Genomic DNA, 24,775 nt, shown 5'->3' with positions numbered 1-24,775 from the left:
TACTCTGTCTGGAAACGACAGATTGAAACTACCCTTACTGCGCTTGATCTTATCAACCTGTGCCTACTGATGTGTCGGTTTCGGTGCCAGTGCCCGCTGATGGGTCAGTTTCAGGCTCGGTGTCTGCCAACGAGTCCGTCCCTATTCCTGTGTCAAGTGTACCATCATCTTCCACTGCTCCTCCTGATGTTTCTTCTCGTCCTAAGCGAGTTCGAAAGCCAAATCCACGTTACTTCAATGATAAGTTTGTTAATTTTGCTACAACCCATCTAATGCCAGAATCTATTGAGCCTCGCTCCGTTTCTCAAGCTCTCTGTGATGTTAGGTAGAAGCAAGCGATGGTTGATGAGTTTGAGGCATTGCTTCGAAATGAAACATGGGAGCTTGTACCTCGTAGTAGTCATGCTACGGTGGGTTCTAAGTGGGTATTTCGTGTTAAACGTAAACCTGATGGTTCTATTGATCGGTTCAAAGCCCGTTTAGTGGCTAAAGGTTTTTTACAGCAGCCAGGGCGTGATTATTTTGAAACTTTTAGTCCCTTCATCAAACCGGTGACTATTCACATTATTCTTTCTATTGCCTTGTCCCAAGGTTGGTGTTTGCGCCAACTTGATGTCAATAATGCCTTTTTAAATGGGACTTTGTGTGAAGATGTTTATATGGAGCAGCCACTGGGTTTTGTCAATAAATCTTGTCCAGATTATATTTGTCGTCTAAAAAAAGCCATTTATGGGCTTAAGCAAGCTCCTCGGGCTTGGTACATGGAGTTGGCTAATTTTTTGCTTTCGGTTGGTTTTATCCGCTCGGTTGCCGATCATTCTCTGTTTATTTATAGATCCGGTACATCTATCATTTATTTCTTGGTGTATGTGGATGATATTGTACTCACAGGGAACGACATGTCCACTTTGAACTCTTTTGTCTGTCAGCTTTCACACAGGTTTTCCCTAAAGGATCTCGGTGCCCTTCATCATTTTTTGGGGGTTGAGGTGGTATTGACCTCTACTGGTTTAATGCTTTCACAAAGTCAATATATTTCTGATCTTTTGGAGCAGTTTCAGATGACGGGGGCGAAGGAGGTTGCTACACCTCTATGTTCGTCCATCACTTTGCGAGATGGTGATGGTGAACCTATGGATGCTCAGTTGTACCGTAGGGCAGTCGGTAAGTTACAGTATTTGGGTATTACTCGCCCAGACATTTCCTTTGCGGTAAATCGCTTGGCACAATTTATGCATGCCCCAACAGAAGCTCACTGGCAAGCCGTTAAACGATTGTTCCGGTATTTGAAGGGAACATTATATTTTGGGTTGTTCCTAAGACGTGGTGTGCCACTTACTTTGTCGGTTTATTCTGATTCTGATTGGGGTGCTATTAATGCATCTGGTCGGTCTACGACTGCGTACGTGGTTTATTTTGGTTCAAATGTTGTTTCATGGAAGTCGGCTAGGCAGCGGTCGGTGTCTCGGTCTTTGACTGAGGCTGAATATCGTGCTTTAGCTAATGCTGCTGCAGAAGTGTTATGGATTCAAAATTTGCTTGGAGAACTTGGTGTGGTGCTACGCTCGGTTCCTAAATTACTAACGGATAATCTTAGTGCCACGTATGTATGCAAGAATCCAGTGTTCCATTCTAGGATGAAGCATTTAGCACTGGATTATTTCTTTGTTCGTGAACGCGTTGCAGATGGCTCTTTGTGTGTTCAACATGTACGGTCCTCTGAACAGGTGGCTGATTTGCTTACCAAACCTCTTGGACGACAGTTATTTTTGCGCTTCAGACCCAAGATTGGAGTCTCAGACGGATCCTCCATCTTGCGGGGGCGTGTTAAGGATTAGACCTATTCTTATGGAGTTTATATTTGTATTTATTTTGGTTGTTGGTTAGAACTACCTTCCACTATTCTCTGTATGTTTTAGCTATAAATACCTTGTATCTACCAGGAATAATAGACAAGCATTCATTCCTTATACCGACCTGGGAAGACGGAGCAAGGAGGACTCAAGTGGACCCAGAGTCTCGAGGTAGAGCCCCAAGGTAGAGCCATGTGCTCAACCCGGGTGGCCCAAGGCGAGCCCATGCTTGGGCCTCAACCCACCAGGCCCCAGGCTGCGGCCTAGCGCCTCGGCTGGGGTGCCCGGCTAAGGCTAAGGGGGTGCTCGACTGGCGTGCCCTGGGGGTGCTCAACTAGGGTGTCGAGGGGGTGTCCGTGGGGTGCTCGACTGGGTGCCGAGGGGGTGCTCGGCCAGGCACAGTCCAAGTTTGTTACAACCCTCTCTTTTTAGGGAGACGGTTAGGAGGCTAGTTAGAATAAAAACTTAGTCCTTTGTCTTGTTAAGACATCATGTAACTATTGTAAGAGCATTACAACACATTAATACAAGATTATCTACGCGATCAGGGCCGGATTTTAGGGCGTGCAAGATGTGCTACCACACAAGGCCCCAAAATTTTGGGGGCCCCTAGTCCAGCCCTGGCCTAATAGTTAGTATATGTATTTGTAATTATATTGGTACAAAATTAGATTTTTTGCATTTTTCTCTTTGCAATTTTTTTTTTCAATTAGCAGTTTATTTATACTTTGATAAGGCCTCACTTATTTACCAGCACAGGGCCACGCAAATAAAAAAATCGGCCCTGTACGCGATACACATACTCTTTGTCTTTTCTATCGTATTATTATCCATTTATTATTTTCTTTATTTATTTGGTTTATTAATTCGGACCCCCGGATTAATTAAATTCATCAATAGTATTATACTATTATTAATTAATTAATTAATTAAACAAAGTCACTTTAAGTCTATAGTATACTCAAGTCATACACATGAAAATGCAAATAGTAGCATTTACATATAAAACGTTAAATTTGTACCAAATTAAATTAAAGAACTCTTCTAGTCTAATGCTATGAAATAGATCACATGGGATCATAAATAAATTTGTAAGGTCTTGGTTCCAACTTCCAAATAATTTTTATTTATTTATTTTTTTAAAGTATAACAACTACATGGGAGATGTAAGAGCAACATTATAGATTTATAGGCATATCAAACCTACTCCCAACTATAAAATTTGTTGTAAGGAGTAGAGTACGTCATGGAACTAAATTAAAGACCACACTCTATGTAGAGGTTGTAGAAGTACCTCTTCAAAGCCGACACAAGAGAATAAAAAAAATTGCACTAAACTCTCCATAACCATTTATAGTGGAGTTATACTACATGAACTTCTAAATCTTACTTCTTAAATTTTATTCCCTAATGTGACGGGTAGTGATGAGTTACTTTTTCATGTGGGTCCCAATACAAGTGCCTACATCAAGGTTTTGTGTGTGGAGTAAAAGTTGGGAGTTGAAAATAGGAGTACACATAGTATTTTTCTTTATAGTGTGACGTACATCCTCACATTTTATCTCTTGTCAAAAGATTGCATTCTGGCAACAATGATGAATCGCCATTGCAATTGAGTTATACACATTTACACCCCGTATATATAATTTATAAAACATATATATTTACTTTATGAGAACAACACAATCAATTAAGTTGGTCGGACAATTAGTTTAGTAATCACTTCTTAATTTGAATCAGTCAAATTTAAACTGGTTTACAATCCTTTGTCAGGGTTACAAGACGCGAGATTAAAACATCTTTACATTTCAATGAAGTTTCATGATACACTACTTTTTAGAGAAAAATGCTTTTGCATTATCAAATAATAGCAGGTGTGGACTTCCAAGTCATCCTTACTTCCACCTCAACAAGAGATTAGGAGTTAAACTAAAACATGCTTTAGGCATGTTTTCACAATATTGAAAACTAACCAAAAATTTAATCACCTACGAAACGAATTGGATCAAGATGGAAACATAATACTTATGCGAAAAATGCAATAATATTAATCATGAATATATCATTTGTTACTTATAATGAAAAGTATAATACTATAATTTTGAGAGAAAACATAATACTTTTAAATCAAAATATAATATTAAGGGGTTGAACAATTACTTATTAGAAATTTGTAATATTAATTAGTGATAAAGTGATTAACAGTAACTTATGACATAAAGTGTAATACTTTATACTTATAAACAAAAATGTAATACTTTTGATAAAAAAAATTAATATTTTTAAATCAAAATATAATAGTTAAGAATTAAAAAGTTAGGAAAAAATTGTACCGAGTAATACTTATAAGAAAATAAAAGTGTAATTACTTTTTTAAAAAAAAAAACTTGTCTCGTCTCATGAATGAGAATGCATGAGACACTTTCTTGAGTGAATTTGACAAAAAATTTAACATGCCAAGTAATGATGAATAGGCATGGAGTTAGAGACAAAATTGCCTAGGATTATGCAAATCCCACCCATGAATTGTCAAACATGATGAAACCTTAACCGTACCCCTATTTCAAAGAACCATGTGAATATGTGATCATATCAATTAATTGAGAAAATTAAAGATAATAAGCACTTAAGAACTAGCTGGACAGGACAACCTTAAAGTTGAAGTCATCCTAAATCACATTCTATTACACAGCTTTTTACTATACAAAAAGTGACCACCGCCCAGAAATCATGCAAATCCCTGTCCTCAAACCATTCAACTTTTTGGATCAAAAGCATGCTCATCATTAATTGCCAGCTCAGCAAGTTTGAGCCAGCATGTCCCACACGTCACACATTCATTCATTAGCTGGATGCCACGTCAGACAGCATTGCACCATCTGGCAATTACGTCTCAACCAAACGTACAACCTTAGCTTTAACAAGTTAACTAAGAAAACATTATCATAGATCATACATTGTAGACTATGACAAAACATGGCAGCACAGCCCTAGGATTGAACACCCACAGTTCTTCTTCTTCGTCGAGTCTTGGGTGGACCCCATTTTCGCGACCGACCAAGGAATCGAACCCCGGGTCATCCTTGTCCACCACGTCCGGGTCGGATCCGACCCGGCCGGCAATGACCCGGCACACTAGCATGGCCCGCTTCACGTGCATGAACTTGAACTCCTCCTCGATCTCCTCCGGCACGGCGGCGTGGGCCCGCCAGCCGGAGGACTGCGTCGAGATTCCGTCCATCTTGGGGGAGAATCCGGTCTTGATGATCCCGCAGACGCTGCAATACTGGTTGGAACATACGCCCGAGGCAGCGCCGCTGCCGTTCTCCCCCAAGTCGCAGAGGAAGGTGGCGCAGTGGAACCTTAAGAGTTCATTGCCGTCGGCGATGCACCGCTCGTCTCGCCGCCTCCCTGCGACGTTCCGGGCCGCTTTCGACTTCACGTGCTCTCTGTATTCCTCGAACCGGGCCAGGATCTTCGGGCTGTTGTGAATCTTTAAAATCCGGCGGATCGCCGGATTCTTCGCCGTGTCCCGCCAGCCGGTTTTGAATATGATCTGGACAATGTTGTTGCCGGAATCTCCATCCACGAGCTCCGATACCGCGTGCTTTATGAACTGGTGCTGCTCGAGAAGATTGGCGGCGAGGAAAATCTCGCCGCAGAGGGTACACGGGTAGATATTGTTCCGTAGCGGAATGTTGGGTTGGTCGGAGCAGATATCCCCGGAAAGAGGATCGGAGGAGAGCTTTTCCGGCGAGGCTAGCGGGATGACGATGGGTTTCGTCAGGGATCTAGAGGAGGAACACGGCGACGGGATTGACGGGTGGGGAGGGGGAGTGCCGCCGCCGGCGGCGGCGGCGCAGCTGAAGATTCGCTTAACGAAGGACCAAGACGCAGAAACAGCTCCGGCGGTGGATCGTTTGAGACGAGAAGAAGAAGAAGAAGAAATCTTTCTGTTCCGGCCGGAATTTTGGTTCGGCGGTTCAGGGCGGTGGTGGTCGGAGACGGCGGCGGCGGAGGAGGAGAAGAAGAAGCAGCCGAGATGGAGAAGAAGGAGGCCGAGAAGAGACAAGAGCGTAGAGAACAATGGACGCAAGCAAGTGGGTTTCGCCATTACTGCAGATCACATATAGTTAAGCTAAATGGGAAGAATTTGTGTTGAAAAGGAGGAGATGATGGAGAGGTGCCATGAAAGAGTGGATTGTTGTGTGGCCAAATGGATGGGAAGATATGAAATGGAATGATGATGGAAGGGGAAAAGAGGAAGCTAGAAGACGGAGAGGAAAGGAAATGTAGGGACATGGAAGAATAAAGTTATGGTTTGGTGGAAGGCAACTTCATAGCATCAAACCCTTTCTTTTAATTCTTCCATTATTTCTCTCATCTTTTTATTCTTCTAATCTAATAAGATCTTTATATTGTGACTCTATAACAAGAAAAATAACTTCTGACTTGAAGGTGATCAAGTGGGTGGAACATACTCGGTTAAAGATTATAATTTTTTCTAATGGCATTTACCTGTAGTGATTGTGGGTTTAATTTCCTTGTTACCAAAAACAGTTTACTGTTTTGGTTCCACATGTAATGATACAAATGAGTACCTCATATGTTTCCTTTAAAATACTAGCCATGGACCATCTTTCGAGTGCTATATTCAATTTTAATTTTGAGCTACTAATAAACATAAATGTACACTTCAACGCTATTAGCTTACACCTATATGATATTGTTATATTCTCACAAAAAAATCGAATGTAGATTTAAAATAACTTGTTTTATTTGAATTATAAATAAAAGCGAATCCTATATGGTATTTTGTTGGTGATTTTTTGAGTGAAGAGAAAACCCTTAGCTACTACCTTTAGAGTATATAATGAGGAAATTTCGTCGTATGATCTAACTAGCAAATGACCCCAACAAGATAAACTAGTCTAGGTTACCCATAACTAACCGACTTCTTATCACTCCAAAAACTAAACTTTGCCTCTTAAGGCATAGTTCGACACGGCAAAGATCAGAGTAAAGTAAATTTTAACAACGCTAACAACAATAATGAATCGGAGCTTGATTTTTACCAACAACACGACTTAAAGTTAGATTCTATATAAGCACCAATATTACACGATCTTGATCTTCGTTTCTTGATATACATTCTTAATTTTTAACTTACAAAGCGAGACATATCTTACAATTTATCTTATTCATAACCCTACTCTAAAAGCCAGACTGAACACCTCGGGGTTGGAGTTCAAGTGACCAACCTTTACAAACTGTAGTGGAGCAAATACGTGGCTTATGATGTCTTGGATGCATCGGCATGTGACTTGATGACTCGTGTTGTTGTCCAATTATGATCCCCCTACTGTACAATAGCTTTGTAGTATCTGTTTTTTTCTTTTTTGGGGGGTTATAAAGAAGGTTTAATTAATTAATTAATTAATTAATAGTATATAGTTCCACTTCGACAGCAAATAGTGAAGGACTGGTTGGTGTCTAATTGTTTAATGTAATGGGGGGACATGGACATAGGGTGCTCTGTTGATGTATCTATCACTTCCCTGCAGTAACGCCCGTCATGCACGCAGATGACATCATAATCTTTTCAGGATCCCACACCATTACTCAACTGTAAACTGTAATTCTTTGGCCACCATTTTAATTTCATTACTATTTTAAGTCCTACTGAAATACAAAAAGTCAATATTATCCTCACTCAGACTCAATCTCATAAGTTCCTATATGAGAGTTTCATTGTGCCACTAGACCACAAGGTCAAGCAACAAGGTCCCGTCCAATACGTCAAATCAGATAAAAAAAATATTATTCTAATGTGATTTTTGACATACAATCCGTTGGACCACCCATATCCATGGAAATCCTTGTAGCCCAGCACTGCCCCATCCCCACACCCCACTCTCCAACCCTGGTCAGCTTTGCAGCTCATTTTGTACGTTAAAATGCACTAAGCACAATATATAATGGTAAGCACATCCATTTTAGCCAACCATAGGAATAAAATCTTCGAAACTTTAGACCCCATTGCTGTGGAAATTTATATAAAGCGCGCTACCGACCACCCTACCATTTATATTGTTTATTCTCACCCAAAATGTAATTAAAGCAAAGGAAACCAACACTAATTAAAGGCACATAATTATTCCTTTAATTCTGGCGGGAATACCAAACAACTATAGGAAAAAAGGCAGGGATTAAACTATTTATATATATGTAAAAGGAAAAAATATAACCATTCTCATAAATATTACAAATTTTTGAAATGAAAAATGACACTTTTTTTTCATGAATTATATACTCGTAACACTTTTTCTCCTTGAATTATTCATGTGTTTATGTATGTTAGCCCATCAATTATTCTAAAAGTGACAATTTTTTTCATTGATATGTTAAATGGACATCTTTACCCTTACAATAAATATTTCATTTATTTTTTCTTCAAGAGAAAATGACACTTTTTCCCCCTATATTATGTGTTTATAGCACTTTTTCCCCCTGTGTTATTAAAGTGGCAGTTTTTTCCCCTAAAATATTAAATTGGCATTGTTACCCTTAAGAATAATTATTTTATTTATTTTTCTTCTCCAACAAATTATTACTTATAGGTATGGATGATCATGATTCGATTCGAACCTAACTAAACACTGTAGCAATCATACCGAAATAGTATAGACGATTCTGGTTACGATTCATAACCGAAAAATAAAATTAAATAATTGTTGAACCGTAAACCGGAACTAAACCACAGTCATATATAGTAAAAATGATCAAACACTTATTTTGATAAATCGGTACGGTTCGATTCCAATTTCGATTTTGAACCGCCAATCAAAACTTATTTATTTATTTATTTTTATAATTTTATTTCTAATTTAAAAATAGTATAAATTCAAGAATTATTTTATTTTATTTTTTCGGTTCTGAATCGTAACCGTAACCGTCTATACTATTTAAGTTCAATTTCTACAGTGTTCGATTAGGTTCGTATCGAACTGTGATCTTCCATACATATTAGTAATAATTGGTTGGAGAATAAAAATAAATGAAATGGTTATTTTTAAGGGCAAAAGTGTCAATTTAATATTACAAGGGAGAAAACTACCACTTTTAAAATAACTGAAGGGAAAAAACTGCCACTTTAATAACACAGGGGGAAAAAGTGCTATAAGCACATAACATAGGGGGAAAAAGTGTCATTTTCTCTTTCTTTAATAAATTATTATTTATATGTATGGATGATCACGATTTGGTTCAAACCGGACCAGACATTGTAGCAACCAAACCGAAAGGTTCTGGTTATGATTTAGACGGGAACCCAATATTTGAATTTCAGTTTATTAAAATTGCGAATCGGAACTGTCGGTTCTGGTTTCGAACCCACAAAAAAATACATTAATTTTTGAGTTTTGACTATTTTTAAAATAAAAATAAAAATTTTAAAAAAAGTTGGATCTGGAACCATGAACTGTCGATTAAAAAGCATATCCGAATTGAGGCCATATCTACTTATATGTGAGAATTATAATAATAAAAAAAAAAGAACATACACTATTTGTAAATATTATAATTCTAATTTTAAGCTAATGCTAGTAGTTGTCCTGATTTTGAACTGTCTGTTCACGATTCACGATCCAATTTTTTCGGTTCGTGATTTTAATATACCGAACCCAAATATTAGGTTCCCATTCTAAACAATAATTTATTGGAGAAAAAAATTAAATGAAATATTTATTTTAAGCGTAAAATGTCCAATATATCAGGAGAAAAAACAGCCACTTTTAGTATAATTGACAGGGCAAATGTGAATACATGAATAATTCAAGGAAAAAAGTGTTATAAGCATATAATTCAAGAAAAAAGTCTCATTTTCTCTTTATGAAATTGACACGTCTATTTTTTATATTATTTTAATCAACTGTTAGATTTATTAGATAAATAGCTCAAATTTGTTTAAAATTTTGACAGGTTTTAATATGAACTAGAATATATATATATATATATATATACAAAAAGTACATAATTATGTAAGAATTAGTAGCTCTATAAAAACCTATTAACTAATCTCATCTATCAATTTAAAATGTTGAGAGGTGAAAATTAAAGAAAAACATATATAGTAGGTGCAATAACTATAATTCATCATGATATATAAGTCCTAATCAAGTGCAGTACAGACGCGCTATTGCAGATAGAAGTGTCCCAATTTATGCTAAATTTTCAATAATTAATATAGTATCCCTATTTGGTGAGAACTGAGAAGACAAGAAGAAAGGGGATGGAAAGGATGTCATTTTCGCAGTGATGGTAACTAACACATCTCATCAACAACACACTAAGGTAAATCTAAAATCTTTTAACGACAACGAAAGGAGTAACAACTCACCATTGCCAATCAAAGTCCAGACATAGTTTCATGAGTTATTACAACGTCAAAAAACACAGGCAACAAGAAAGTCAACGACACTGTAAAACTCAGTACCAGAAATAGGACTTGACCAGCAAGTAAAAGTGAAGTAGGCCCCTTCAGACTAACACAAATCGTCGGTCAATTAGTTTTACTTTTAGCGCCACGTTGGGTGAGGATTCAACCTTCACTAAAAATTTGAGTTTTCGGGACTAACTTGAAGTTATTTGTCACGAGTCTTGAGACAAATTCATAAGTACGTTTAGGATATAGTTTAACAAAATCGGGAAATATGAATTATCGAACAAAAAAACAAAAAAGGGTAAAAGTGAAGTAGTATTAATTTGGTCACTTTTTTTCTCATTGCTTTTCTGTGAATTGGTAGGCCACTTGCTTTACTGATATTTATATTAATCAATGTTTCATCACTTACGTTGTACTGTGTTCTTACTTTGTGGTGGACTGGTAGTTGAACCTGCTTTTTAAGATAAGAGAAATAAACCTTTTTTTTTTTTCATTTTTTTCTTCTTCAACATTGATGGTGGGATATGTGGGACGGTAGAAGGACGATTGATTCTATATATATTCTTGCAAGGGATAAAAAATATACACTAATTTTCAATTTTTGTTGGACATAATTGATTGTGCCTTTCATGATTGTAGCATTCATAATGATATCTCATCTGACTTTGAAGTACTTGTTTTAATTTCGTATAAGATTTTAGTTCATTTCACGTGATATATTATTATACAAATGTTTAGAGGTCAAATTTAGCATATTATTGCTAGTTGTTGCACGATTATAAGGATAAACATAGTTTTACATTCGCTATTAGTTATAATTTTTGGCGTAATGAAAAATGTCTTTGTGCAGTTAAGACTAACAAGTGTTGTGAGAAATTATTGGACGGCCTAATACTGACTTGCCGCCGAAAACGTGACCCTAACTGCTAGGCAAGTATAATATTGGCAAACATTTTCAATCAAATCAAATGTAACAAGTCGATTTTGTGGTATGTACTTGTATGACATTATTAATGATGATAGAATTAAATTGATGAGACACATACCAAACAACATATTACATTCATTAAATATTGTTAATTAATTGCCAATTATATATATTACACTATACTAGCTGCTCTTACCTTATCCATTTTTGCTGTGATAATTAATTAATTGGTTGAGAGATGTTATAGACTTATAGTGTGAACAATGATAAAGGCATGGAGGTCCACTCTAGCAAGGCATGCCTTTAGATTAGGCATAACTTTAAGTTCATCACTTCATACATTTACCAGCAATTATTTGTTTACTCTGATTGACTACTTAAGGTTAAAAAAAAAAAAACACATTTTTTACCTCTGAATTATAGAAAACAACATTCATTGTTCCTTAATTATACCACTTTTCATTTCTACATTGTACTGTGTTGGCTTTGAAGTAAGCTAAGTTTAGCATTTTGCTATCAACTATAACTTTTAATGTAGTGGTAAATATTTAGATTCCGACAACTCTTGAAAGACATGTTGCTGTAGGTGCTGGATGGGCTATATATCAATTATTATAGTTGTATCATTTTACTCATTGTTTCCAATATATATATACTACATGTGTGTGTGGCCTAGCTTCTGCTGCATTTTTTCAACTTCTTCTTTTTCATTTTGTTTGTTTTCTTAATACCTGCAGGTATGAACAGTATGGGGTCACTATAAACTGGTCCATCAAACCAACCAACCAACAGGCCAGGCAAGAGACTGATGATGAATGATGAGTAATTGAGATGGACCCGTACGGACAGTTCAATTGGCACTTGAGTAGTAAATTGAAAATGAAGATTTAGGTAGTCAAGCTTCGGCATTCGCAGTGTGAGAATTTCACCTAATATGGTGTGCTCTTTGTGGGCACTAAACACTAGGCATTCCATCTAAGGGACTAATGATGAATGATGAGTAATTGGGATGGACCCACAATGACAGTTCAATTGGTACTTGGTAGTAAATTGAGGATGAAGACTTAGGTTGAGCTTTGGCAGTCTCAGAGTGAGAGTTTCACCTGATATGGTGTGTTCCATTAGAAATCGGCAAATCGCTGAGTTATTGTAATTTACCTTTCTACAATTCTGTAGGGGCCTAGGGGCGAGGGACTTCACTTTCTTGAGGGCGATGAGTAATTGGGATGTTGACCCACTGAGGTGTTTGGCATTTTTCTTGAAGGTCATTATTTGTTTGTACATTTGAACCTTTTGGGCAATGTTAGCACAGCTTAGCTTTTGGTTTTGTCCTTTGAATTTTCAATATATGGGGGGGAAGATGGGAGGTGAATGATGGAAAGTGTTTGGGCAATTTGCTTGTTTGGTCATCAATCCTTGGACAGCAAACCCTGCAATGTTTTTGCCTACTTTTTTCATGGCCTGTTTTTTTGTGTACCACTTGTGTGTTAGCAACTATATATCATGTATCACCCTAGCTACTTAACATATAAATCTTAATAAGATTCTATATATAATGAACACAATACCGAATTGACCGGATAGTACAGTTTAGTTTCTTTGGCTAATTCTCTTTCTTTTGTTTCGGTTTTACCATAATCAATCTAGATATTTTATTTTACCTCCGTTGCTGCAACTGTTGATTTCGCATTTAATAATTTCTTTTGTTTGCTGACAAAAGGATAAATTCTTTCTCCTGCGCCTTTACATTTCGCCCCGACAAAATAGTGGACAGGTAAATCACGGTGATTCAATAACCTATTAGATTAGAGTACCAGTGTTTGCTCAAATTATTATGTGAACCCGAATCCATTTTGCAAGGTGGACTCGGGTTTTGAATGTTCACAATTTTACCTTTTAAAAATTCATAATTTGTTTACTACGAACACACAATATTAACATACACAATTTATGTGTTTTAACTTAGAAACACAATTTATATTCTAGAAGTTCACAATTTCAATACTAAAATACACAGTTTAGGACCAAGATACACCTTACAAGGTGGACCCTGGTCCAGGTATTACAGCTCCTGGTGCGCACCCACAAAGAGTCCACCACATTAGAATAATATCTTTAATTTTTTTTTGAAATACAACTAAGTACTATTTATTGTTTGGTTGGTTGATGATTTAATTAAGAAATGGTCTTGAAAAGGGTTATTTTTTTCTTTTTCTTTTTAACATAAGGAGGGTGAAAGTTGAACTTGTGATCTATACCTTTTTAAAATGAAATATGAAATATTATTTGTTTGGTTAATAATTTATCACTGTGTATGCTCTCGAATAATGATACTAGATTTTTCTCCTCATTTAAAAAAAAAAAAAGAAAAAAAGAGAAAGGAATATAAGTTGCCCTAAGCTAATTCTTTGCTGCCTGTCAATCTGCAGTATTGTCTGTTTAGCTTCATTCATTCTATAAAAAATAAAAAAAATTAAAAAAAAATTGGTACAATTTCTTGTTATATTAATAAATTTTCGTCGTTTTGAGAAAAATAAAATAAAATAAAATCACCCACCCTCCTGTGCACCAAGGCAGTGTCCTCCCTCGATGAAGAATCTAATGTATGCACTCTGATCTCCAACCTTAATTGATACACTTCTATTATATAAATATGACCAGAAATATATATATATATATATATATATATATATATATATATATATATATTAACTCTTAAAATATTGAAATGTCAGTTGCATGGTGCAGTGATATTTTGGCATGGCGTTATGTAGGTAGATAACTCCTAGGTGTAACAGATTAAATATGTACAACAACGCAGTATCTATCTTTTAATTTGTGTAGTTGAATTAAAATGTGTGATATGGACAGAGGAAATGACAAATCCAAATCAGTACCTGTTAATGATTCATGCATAGGTATCTTTCAACCAAAGTACATTTAGAATTTTAATTAAATTCATGTTCTAATGGATAGTTAAATTCCATTGATGTATCGACGATGATTAGTTTAAGTATGATACAAGCTTAAATATGTCTCCTATAGTTAGAGTCTGTCCAGAACACCTCATGGTATAGTTAAAAAAAATTCATTGATGTATTGTACTGCTTGCTCCGTAGTAGTTAAACATACCATTCTTACCAACGACTTGTGCTTTGAGCCGATCAACTATGAATAATCTAAGTTGGTTTACTTTTTTTACCTATTATAGTCACAAAGTGATGAAGTTTACTCAGTACACACCATCGAATAGTAGCTGCAGATTTCTCTCAGTTACTCAAAAAGAATAAATTGAGTGAATGCCTTTTTTGGTCCTACTGTTATTGGCGCATTTCCAATTTTAGTCCGCTTTTGTTATTTTTGCCACATTGAGACCACATTTATTTAAAGTGTTCCAATTTTAGTCCACTGTTAAGTTTTCTGTCAAGTGACCGTCCAATACAGGGGCTTTTTGGTCTTTTCTTGTTCTGGGCTGCCGGAAGGATGCGAGAGGATGGACCAGCTGACCTCCGACGACTTGGTCCCCAAATACTTCAAAGCCACCGCCATGCTTGTGGATGACAGCTCAGTAAACCGCAAGCTCATCGAAAGGCTACTCGCTAGCTCTTCCTGCAAAGTGACCACAACGGAGAATGGGCAGAGGGCACTGGAATTTTTGGGGCTGGGAGTGGACGGTTAAGCAGCCCTGCAGTGGAAATTAAGATGCCATATGGCTAAGTTTAAGCAGCCTTGCAGTGGATGGTGAATCTGTATTGTATCAGGTTATGCATTGGAAGATAAATAATGAATATTCCAGTGAGAGGGAGAAAGAACATGTAGAAAAGAGTTCTAGAAGGTAGAGCTATGGAGTATGGACTGGAGAACATCGCCGGAAGTCCAGCGCCGCCGCCTACGCCGTGCCGAGCCGGGGAGAACTCAGATCGAGGCGATTCCGTCGTCGATCTTTCCACCGGCAGATCGGAACCGTCGTCCGCCGGCAGGAAGCGCAGAGGACGTCGCAGGGCGTCGCACAACCAACATTGTCGCCGCTACTCGGTGCCGTGACCCATCGGAGTGCAGCAGGTTTGGGAGAAGGTAACGGCAGAGACGATCGAACCTCTACCTTCGACGATCTTCCCTACACCGTCGTCATCGACGGCGCATTGGTCGCAGATCGGAGGCAGGCAGTGGCGGCGAAAGATCATATTCTTGGATTAGGTTTAGATTTTAATTATCTCATTTCCTTTCCTTAGTCAAACATAGTCTCAAAATTAAGGTTGAAAGGGTAAAGAGAGGAGATTAGAGTAAAAAGACCAAAAAGCCCCTGTATTGGACGGTCACTTGACATAAAACTTAACGGTGGACTAAAATTGGAACACTTTAAATAAATGTGGTCTCAATGTGACAAAAATAACAAAAGCGGATTAAAATTGGAAATGCGTCAATAACAGTAGGACCAAAAAAGACATTCACTCGAATAAATTTGGTTGAAATAAGTCCTTGAGTTAAAAGTAAAACATTTACGTACGGAGTAATTTTTGTCAAGAGTTAAAAGAGTAACAGGATTGTCCAGAGAACTTGTTTATATAGATTTTGATAATAACTTGATTTCTAGATTAATAAAAGTTAAAGCGATTATTGGATATCGTAAAAAAATAAAATTCAGAATGTATAAAAATTGATCGAAGCAAATGATTTTTTTGAATGAAGGGAACCTAGCTGCATCCACTATCCAAGGGCATGCACTATGTAAACTCCACTCTTTTGTAATCTTGCAAACTACATAAAAGAAGTAAATTGCACTAAGAAGATCATGTGTCATGGGCTCGGTCAAAATGGTGTTGGTAAAAATAAAACTTATGGCATTTATGTACAACTCAATTGTTATACCGTGAATTAGGGTTCATATTGCATTGTAAACCCTTATACAAAAATTATGTACCTTCAGTTAACGCATTTTGTACATACAATTAACCGTTTCTGTATATGTAAACAAATAACTTAATAATTGCTGACACATAATATGATATATAGCTATATGTACAAAAACTGCATGTCAACATCAAGTACATGATGTGTCAACTACAAATACATAATCTTATTTTTAAACCAAAATTTACAATGCAAGATAGATCATAATCCATGGTATAATTTACCACTCACACTTCACCTACTTGATCACCCGTCAGAACATAATTGAAGCAAATAATTGTTGGGCCATGAAGACTACGGATCCTTTGCGTACAAAGCGCAGAGGTTGCTGGGAACCCAACTTCATTGGAAATTCTGGACATCTAATTTTAGAATATAATCTTGGTAGGACAACCAAAATCCTACCAAACACAGCCCTACAGTCTTGGGCCAGAAACCATTGTGGTTTGATAGGCATATATAGAGCAAATCTTGGCACATCCCTCAACAAGGCCGGAAAGAAATTTAATTACACATGATCACGATTCAATTTAAACCATATTCTGGTTAAAGTTACGTTATGGTTCTTAATCATAACAATAAGATATTTGCACACATATAACACACACTAGTGCACGCATTGAATTTTCAATTTTGAACGTTGGAAATAATTTCAAATATGCAACGAACAAAACGGTTCACATAGATAGTTCAGTCAGTTTACAAAATCGAAACTAGTGAATCAGGGATTCGATATTAGAACTGAACCGTGAGCATCTCTAGACAAAATTGACTTCTGGGTATTGGCACATTGGGTAGATTGAAAGATTGGATCACTACCCAAACCCATTTTTCAGTCCGAGCAAAAAATGCAACAAACATGACGAGGTATCACATATATATATATATATTTCTCTGAAATCAATTGTATGTGTTAGGTGTTTGTGGCCACATGTCATGCCTATAACCACACCTGCTAGTGGTGCTAGGATGATCTGAGCCTCCGAGCCATATATTTTTCACCTCACAAAATCAAGTGACACAAGAAAATAAAATCAACTAAAAATATATAATCAATGGATTAAAAACGTATATTTATCTATAAGTGTTACTCCGTATTAAATTAGTGAAATTTAGATTAAGATAAAGGCCTAAAGGGAAATAAAAATAAAAAAAGAAAAAGAAAGGATAAGACACTTGTGGAGAAGTTGTGCCACAAACACGTCCATTTAATTATCATCGCAATCCTCTATACAACAATTTGCCCTTCAACACCACACAAACACCGCCCACTCGATCATCTGAGATGGCTTCTTTAAACATGTTCGTTCCTCCGGTGGGCGCCGCCGCCCAAAGAAGAGTACGCGCAGCCGCCACGGCGGCCAAGAGCTCCGGCGGGAGCAGCCAAGAGAAGAGCCTGCTGGACTTTATTCTGGGAGGGATGCAGAAGGAAGACCAGCTGTTGGAGACCGACCCAATCTTGCAAAAAGTGGAGGACAAGAGCTCCGGCACCGGCACCGTCAGCGGTCGCCGGAACTCCGTGGCCGTTCCGCCGCCCAAAACTAAGCCCAATGGCGGCGGCGGCGCCTTTGGTGGCTTCGGCGGCCTCTTCGCCAAGAAAGAGGAATGATTATTACTCGCGCGTATAGTACGTAATATTTTTTTTTCCGTTTTTGTCTGAATCATTACCACATTATTAGACAACAAAAGACGCTATATGCTCTCTCTGCTCTGTAATTTTCTATATAATTTAATTCCAAATTTAATGATTTCAGACCATCTTATTTCACTTATATTACAACCTTAAATTTGTCAAATATTGCTGTCGTACGTGTTCCCCCTCATCCTAATTAATGCTAATACGTGGATGGTTAATACAATTGCAATAGAGGTATAGGTGGATTGTTAATACAATTCACATAGAGGCGCGAATTGTTAATACAATTGCAATAAACTATTGATTATTGTATAGTTATTTGTCAGTGTAAATTAATTGGCTATAATACCATGCTAGCATATTGAATTTCGGTGTAATGAGAATGGATTTTTATTTTTTTAAAGTAATGAGAATGAATTTAATCGATTGCAAGTGTTCTTGATAACTCAGGACTACAAGAGAACACGTAGCATATTGAATTTCGTAGAGTTTACACCTTTTTTCTTTTCAAAATGTTGAATTTCTAACTCTAAGAACTTCCTACACCTTGACCCAATAGAATATTATGTAAATCAGGGTAACTAGCTGAACACACAAAAGCGAAACCTTTGTTTATTCCGCACAAAGAGCTCCCTCACTTTGAGAGGTTGCTTCCACATTGTCAGTTTGTCACATCACACATGTGAGACTTAATCCCTGATCTTTCTTCTCAAACTTCGTCCCTATGATCAACTGAGCAGTCCGTGCGGGCTCATACCCCTTTTTCTACTTTACAAGATGCTATTTATTATAGAGAACAAGATCATACACAAGTGCACATGAAGTGAATACATGTGCATTGAGACCGTTTAACTTTAATAATTCTGTTGTTAGCGCGAGAATATTGGGTGGGTCTAAATACAAGCACAATTTTTCATTTTAAAAACTAAAAACATTTGTGAACTTTTTGAAAAATTGAAGAATTTTTAAAACAATTTTCTAAATGTAAATTACAATATTATCTATTTAGTTATATATCATTAATTCATTATAATCATATTCTCACCATTATCTATTTACATTACGATGATCATATTTAAAATCATCATCTTTTATTTATCATGCACCAACTTATTTGCTTACCCTTAAAGTTAAACATTATTCACATTATCACATTAAAAACTTTAACTCTACACTAATAAGTTTTAAATTTTGATTGAACTCAATAGATCATTAGTTCAATTTTTTTTCTTTTAATTTTGTCATATCGTAATATAAGTTAATTTGGTTTAGATATTGAAGATTGAAAAAAGAAAATTAAGAAATACGGAGTAGAAAACAGAAAACAATTTCTTATGATATACAGGTCTTTAGACTTCATCCAATTGTCTAGGTCGTAGATTGAGTCCTGAGCAATGAGGTATTGAGGTGTAGCCTAGTTGGACACTTGAGCATTGTCGTGTCCATGACTCAATGCCACCCCAGCCCAAGCTGATGTTAACGTAATTAGTTGGTTATATATATATATATATACCTCAACTCTATTCAAAATAATCTTAATTAATTTCATATAATTAATTTACAATAGAATCAATTCATTCACAAGTACTAATAGTCCACGAAATGACACTTAGCTTACAAATAACATCATTTAAAAATCAGAGATTTATGCTTATGGAGACACAAACACTTAAATTCGAATCTCACCCAGACCCACTAGCTAGGGGGGCCGGGCGGTCGAGTGTGTTACATCGGGCGGTGGCGATGAATACTGTCAAGGCTCACCATGAATGTATGCAGTTTTGTCCTATTCCAAGACTAGTGGGAGAATGGACAAGAGCGTGGGCAATGCAAAACGGGCAAATATGTAAAGGTAATTTATATCATGGAACAAGCTCCACCTAATATTATGGATCTTGGATCAAAATGACGATGTACATAATTAATATTCGTAAGATACATAATTTCACAACACAAGACGCGAAAATTCTTAACAAAAATACAATTACTAATTTGGTTCAGATACAAAATTCATACTATTAAGATACATAATTTCATAACACAAACACAAAAACTCACAATATAAGACTTATATACATGCACTAGGGTTCACAGTGCACTATAGACCCCAATCAATTGCATAAGGATTGATATGTCGTAAATTATTCTGTAGACCCGAGTCCACTTTGCAAGGTGGACCTGAATTTTGAATATTCACAATTTACATACTAAATGTTCATAATTCACCTTTAAAAATTCACAATTTGTATACAACGAACCCACAATGTGAATGTTCACAATTTACATACTAAATGTTCATAATTTACTTTCACAATAATTTGTATACGATGAACACACAATTTATGTATTTTGATTTAGAAACAAAATTTATATTCCAGAAATTAACAATTTCAATTCTCAAAATACACAATTTAGGACAGAGTGCACCTTGCAAGGGCAATATGCTATGGATCCTTGCAAGGTGGACCCATGTTCATGTTCACAATTTTAGAACTTTATTTTCACAATTTTAGAAATCTATATTCACTATTTTAAATCTCAATATACAAAATTATATTACTCAATATTCACAATTTTTGAACTCTATATTCACAATTTTGTTATATAAATTCAAAAATTGTGTTATACTATTAAAGGTGAGTTCTGTAATTATGAACATGAGTTCAAAAATTATAAATACAGACTTGAATTCGTCTTACAATGTAGACCAGACCAAGTCTGTGGCATAACAACCCCTTACAAGTACCGTGGTCCATGGTATAACAACTCTTGATATGTAAAGCCATATGATGGGCCGACATGCGTCTTCGTCAACCCAGATGGGAGATCAGAAGGCCGGCCGGGTGGCGCCGTTACCATAGCCCATAGAGTGGTCACCGACGCATTAAAGCCGGTGCAAGCGGCTGCCCAAAGCCCACCCTACTACTACTACTGCCTATACTATAATACGGCCATCAAGATCGACCATGCTTCTTCTCCACATTCGGAAACACAGCCATGTGCTTGGTCAAACGCTCCAAGATTTGTTACTGTTAACAAATTGTGTCAAATTGACAACCCTCCTATTTAGACAACTGTAATTCTTAGAGGATAGATGATGAAGATCGAGAAAAAAAGCTAAGTGTGATTTTGACCCTTCACTACTTAATGTTTGGTTGTTTTAGTCATTGGTTATCTTATTATGAATAAGTAAAGGTTGGAGAATGGATTCTTCTAGGATGTGTTATGTTAAAGAATGCTGACAGCATTTGAGCCAAATTTGGATTAATTTTTTAAAAGTTGGGAGACTTTAATTTGTGTTGTATTAAGAAGAAAAAATATTGTTGCCATTTTGGTCTTTTTGCTAATGATTTGAAATAACTTTGTTAGGGTTGAGAAAGTAGCTAGGTATGTTTGCAATAGTTTAGATTTGAAGGAACTCCATTAAGGGTGTCCGTAGTGCATTATGTTAAAGAGGTTATGAGTTAAGACTTAGTTAAACTTTGTCATACTACTCGAGTTGAATTCATATATATTAATTTTATAATGGTGAAGATATTATCCAATCAGCCATGGTGTATCAGAAAATTTTTGCTAGTTTGGACTTTTTGCTAACAGTTTGAAGAACCCCATCAGGATTAAGAAAGTATGTGCATTGCATGCTGGAGTTTTTTAAATTAGAACACATATAGGGTGTTTTGTAAATAGTTATTAGCTGTTAGGTATTGACTGATTAGTTGATAGCATTAACTGACTGTAGAAAGATGTTTGATAAATTAACTATTAACTAATAGTTAATTACATGCAAAATGAGTTTCTAAAAAAAACTTACCGAAAAAGCTACATTGAACAGTTTTTTTAATTTTAGAATTTTGAAGTAATAAGCAGTTACAAAAAGCTAATTAATCAAATATTTATATTGAATATTTAACCAAGTCAAACTGATAATAATGGTCAAATGAGCCAAAATTGACTGATAAACTAATTATGTTACCAAATTGACTTGGAAAAGGTTGGAGTAGAGTCTTGATTGATTGGTTCTTTGTTCATATTTGTCGATCTAGTGCGTCTGTGCTCCGTTCTTATGTGGGCTCATTAGTCTATGATTGTTCTCTTCTTATTAATTCTATTCAGGATTGTAGGGTTTGGATCATTAGGCGTGATAGTAATAAGACTGTTCACAAATTAGCTAAGGCTAACGGCGTTGTCTTGATGTTCCTCCCCCATTCTTGAACTCTTTATTGGCTTAATATATTTGCTCCTTTATTTTCAAAAAAAAAAAAAATAATATAAATGTTACCAAATAGGGCCACAGTCTCTCAACTCTAGCTAACTCCTAACAAAATGACCAAAATCACAACAATTTAAAATAATTGAATGTGACATTGGCTCACAAATGATAAACCCATTATTAAAATGACTAAACACTACAACCTAATAAAGACTAAAATGAAACTTTTCTCATAAAATAATATCTAGCTACATTTTTAGAGAGTATATATATACTCTAGTCTCGCCTTCTTCATCCATCCGACTAATGGAAAAGAAAATAAACACTATAAATGTATGTAGGGGTGTAGTCCAAGTAGTAAGAAAATTACATGCCAATTGAACAAAACATTGATAGATGATGCAGGATTGCAATACAAATTAAAGCTAGGTAGGTGTTGGTGGCAGAAAACATAAATTTGTGGACCATATTTCTATTAATCATCGGAAATGCTTGTAAATTCTTATAGTTTACTCTTGCTGGTTGTTGTATTATCACAATACAAGATTTATTCCGGACTCACTTTTAAACAGTGACTACATGTTTCTTTTGTCACTAAAAACAAATTACATATAGATAACTTATATTTACATATAAATGACTCATAACTATACAAAAAATGCAAGAAATTAAAAAAGGGAAAAATATGAGGGTGGAAAATAGAAGAAGTGGAAATTATAAACATGAATAGAGAAATCATCAATCAATAATGATTTATTACAACCACCCCAAAAAAAAGGCACTAATTAGGAAATATTATTATACTTTCTTGGTTACATATAGTGCAGATCATATTGTAAAAACAAAGGTTTACTAACCTTTACAAGATGAAGTTTATCTCGAGCACACCTTGAGAAGTGATTGTCACTAAAAAGATTAACCTTGGTATGAGACAGAATTGGATCTAGGCAAGGAAGAAGAGGAGTTGATGAACTGGATGCAGTCGTGGATGGCCTCAGCTCTGTGAGAATCAAGCGCCGGAGGCGCCGGCGCCGGCACCGGCGGCTTGGCCGTGGTTTCTGAGGAGGTAACTTTCCGGCTTCTTTTCGGCGACATCATTCGGAAAGCCGCCACCATCTTTCCACCGAGAAGTTTAAGGTATCTGATTGCAGACGAGGGCGAATCTGATCTGTTGAAACTGCATGTTGTGCACTTGGCGACTTTGGTGCTGTTACCGTCGGTTGTTGTTGCTCTCTTGCTGGAATTTTGTTTTTGAAGCACAGATGATGATGTTCTTCTCTTGTCGTTGGATGGTCTCCTCGTACCTGTTCCTAGTTCGCCTCTGGCCGACATTGGAAGGGCTTTATAGAGAGAGAGAGAGAGAGATGAGAGAATGTTGAGTGATTGAGTTGTGGGGGGGGAGGTGCTGTGCAGTGGTGTGCTTAAATAGAAATGGAATGTAGACTAGAGCATGACAACAATTCTCTTCTTATACCAACCAACCACCTTACTCATTTTAATGATTTAGTATTGTGTAGTGTAAAAGCTTTCTCAAATATATGAAATTTAATAATAACTCGATTTGACGAATCTTAAAATCAGATATACAATTTGTCTCGTGTTAGGTGGGATAATTTTATAGGAGGAACGGTATGAATTTGTCATGTAGTGGATACTAGTATATAAACACTTTGAAAAATCTATATTATTATTAAGATAGATTTTGAGATTTACTTCTTCACCAAGGCTCTAGGGTAAGGGGATCGGAGGACCAGTGGGCGATATGAATTTAATTTTTCCTATTATGGATACTAGTGGACAAACACTTTGAGGAACTTGAGATTGTTAAGACACATTTCGTGATTTACTTTCTTCATCAAAGTTTTAGGGCAAGGAGAAACTGGAAGGACGGTGGCATAAGTTTGTCTTGTTGTGCGACTGATGTACAAGTATTCCAGAAAACTTGAGATTGTTAAGACATATCATGCAATTACTTTTTCATCGTAACTCTAGGTAAAGGGAGAACCAGAGGACCAGTATGTATTTGTTTTATTATTAATCCTTATGTACAAGTATTTTGAGAAATTTAAAATTGCTGAGATATATTTATATATGTTTCCCTTCTCCATTTATCCATCAAGACTTTAGAAGTTTAGGGTACTTAAGAAGTGCTGGAACTTTCAAGTTTGGAGCGCAAACCATTTAAAAGCCATAATAGGAGTTAATTGGTGCTAACCTACCCTAACATGACAACTGCATATACACATGACCACATGACCAGCTGCGCTCTAATGTACTGTCTACGTATCTTAATAAAGCTGAAATTTAAATGTGGGCACACAACCTTAATGTGTATGAGCCTTGCCCAAGACTAGTACATATCACTAGGACAGTAACATATCATACAAAATCAGTTTCAATTTACAGACCCGAGACAGTAACATATCATACAAAATCAGTTTCAATTTACAGACCCGAAAAGGTGGTTAAGTGGATGAAATTGAATATGATTCTCATAATTAAAGATTACGAGTTTGATTATTTTCAACATCTTCTTGGTCAAGCCCATCATACGAGGTCTTCCTAGTGTGATTTATCTCTATTAGATATGAGAGCACGGTTTACCCTAGGGCTGCAAATGAGCCGAGCGGCTCGGTCAAAGCTTGACTCGGACTCGGTCAAAGTCGAGTTCGAGCCGAGCTCGAGCGGCTCGTTTAACAATCGAGCCGAGCTCGAGCTGTAATACCTCAGGCTCGTGGCTCGACGAGCGGCTCGCGAGCCATGTATAATATAATATAAAATAATATATATATAA

General features: G+C 36.4%; 3 protein-coding genes across 3 annotated transcripts; 1 reads left to right on the top strand and 2 right to left on the bottom strand.

Annotated features, from left to right (window-relative positions):
- Positions 1-4,414: 4,414 nt before the first annotated feature.
- LOC116003640 lies at positions 4,415-6,248 on the bottom strand. The gene has a single exon (XM_031243541.1). It carries the CDS (start codon positions 5,965-5,967, stop codon positions 4,804-4,806), a length of 1,164 nt encoding a protein of 387 aa, XP_031099401.1. The 5' UTR covers positions 5,968-6,248; the 3' UTR covers positions 4,415-4,803.
- An 11,172-nt stretch (positions 6,249-17,420) lies between these two features.
- On the top strand, positions 17,421-17,744 carry LOC116004091. Its single transcript, XM_031244024.1, has one exon. The coding sequence runs from the start codon at positions 17,421-17,423 to the stop codon at positions 17,742-17,744; it is 324 nt and encodes a 107-aa protein (XP_031099884.1).
- A 5,152-nt stretch (positions 17,745-22,896) lies between these two features.
- Positions 22,897-23,313, bottom strand: LOC116004090 (josephin-like protein). Its single transcript, XM_031244023.1, has one exon. The coding sequence runs from the start codon at positions 23,311-23,313 to the stop codon at positions 22,897-22,899; it is 417 nt and encodes a 138-aa protein (XP_031099883.1).
- Between the last annotated feature and the right edge of the window lie 1,462 nt (positions 23,314-24,775).

This window comes from Ipomoea triloba, chromosome 14 (assembly GCF_003576645.1).
Source record: "Ipomoea triloba cultivar NCNSP0323 chromosome 14, ASM357664v1".
NCBI classification, from domain to species: domain Eukaryota; kingdom Viridiplantae; phylum Streptophyta; class Magnoliopsida; order Solanales; family Convolvulaceae; genus Ipomoea; species Ipomoea triloba.
The sequence above is the reverse complement of the archived record's forward strand: the minus strand, read 5'-3'. Positions and strand labels throughout refer to the sequence as shown.

What these genes read in the sequence shown, in the direction of transcription:
- LOC116004090 (XM_031244023.1), bottom strand. Translation starts at nt 23,313, where the DNA reads ATGTCGGCCAGAGGCGAACTAGGAACAGGTACGAGGAGACCATCCAAC.
- LOC116003640 (XM_031243541.1), bottom strand. Translation starts at nt 5,967, where the DNA reads ATGGCGAAACCCACTTGCTTGCGTCCATTGTTCTCTACGCTCTTGTCT.
- LOC116004091 (XM_031244024.1), top strand. Translation starts at nt 17,421, where the DNA reads ATGGCTTCTTTAAACATGTTCGTTCCTCCGGTGGGCGCCGCCGCCCAA.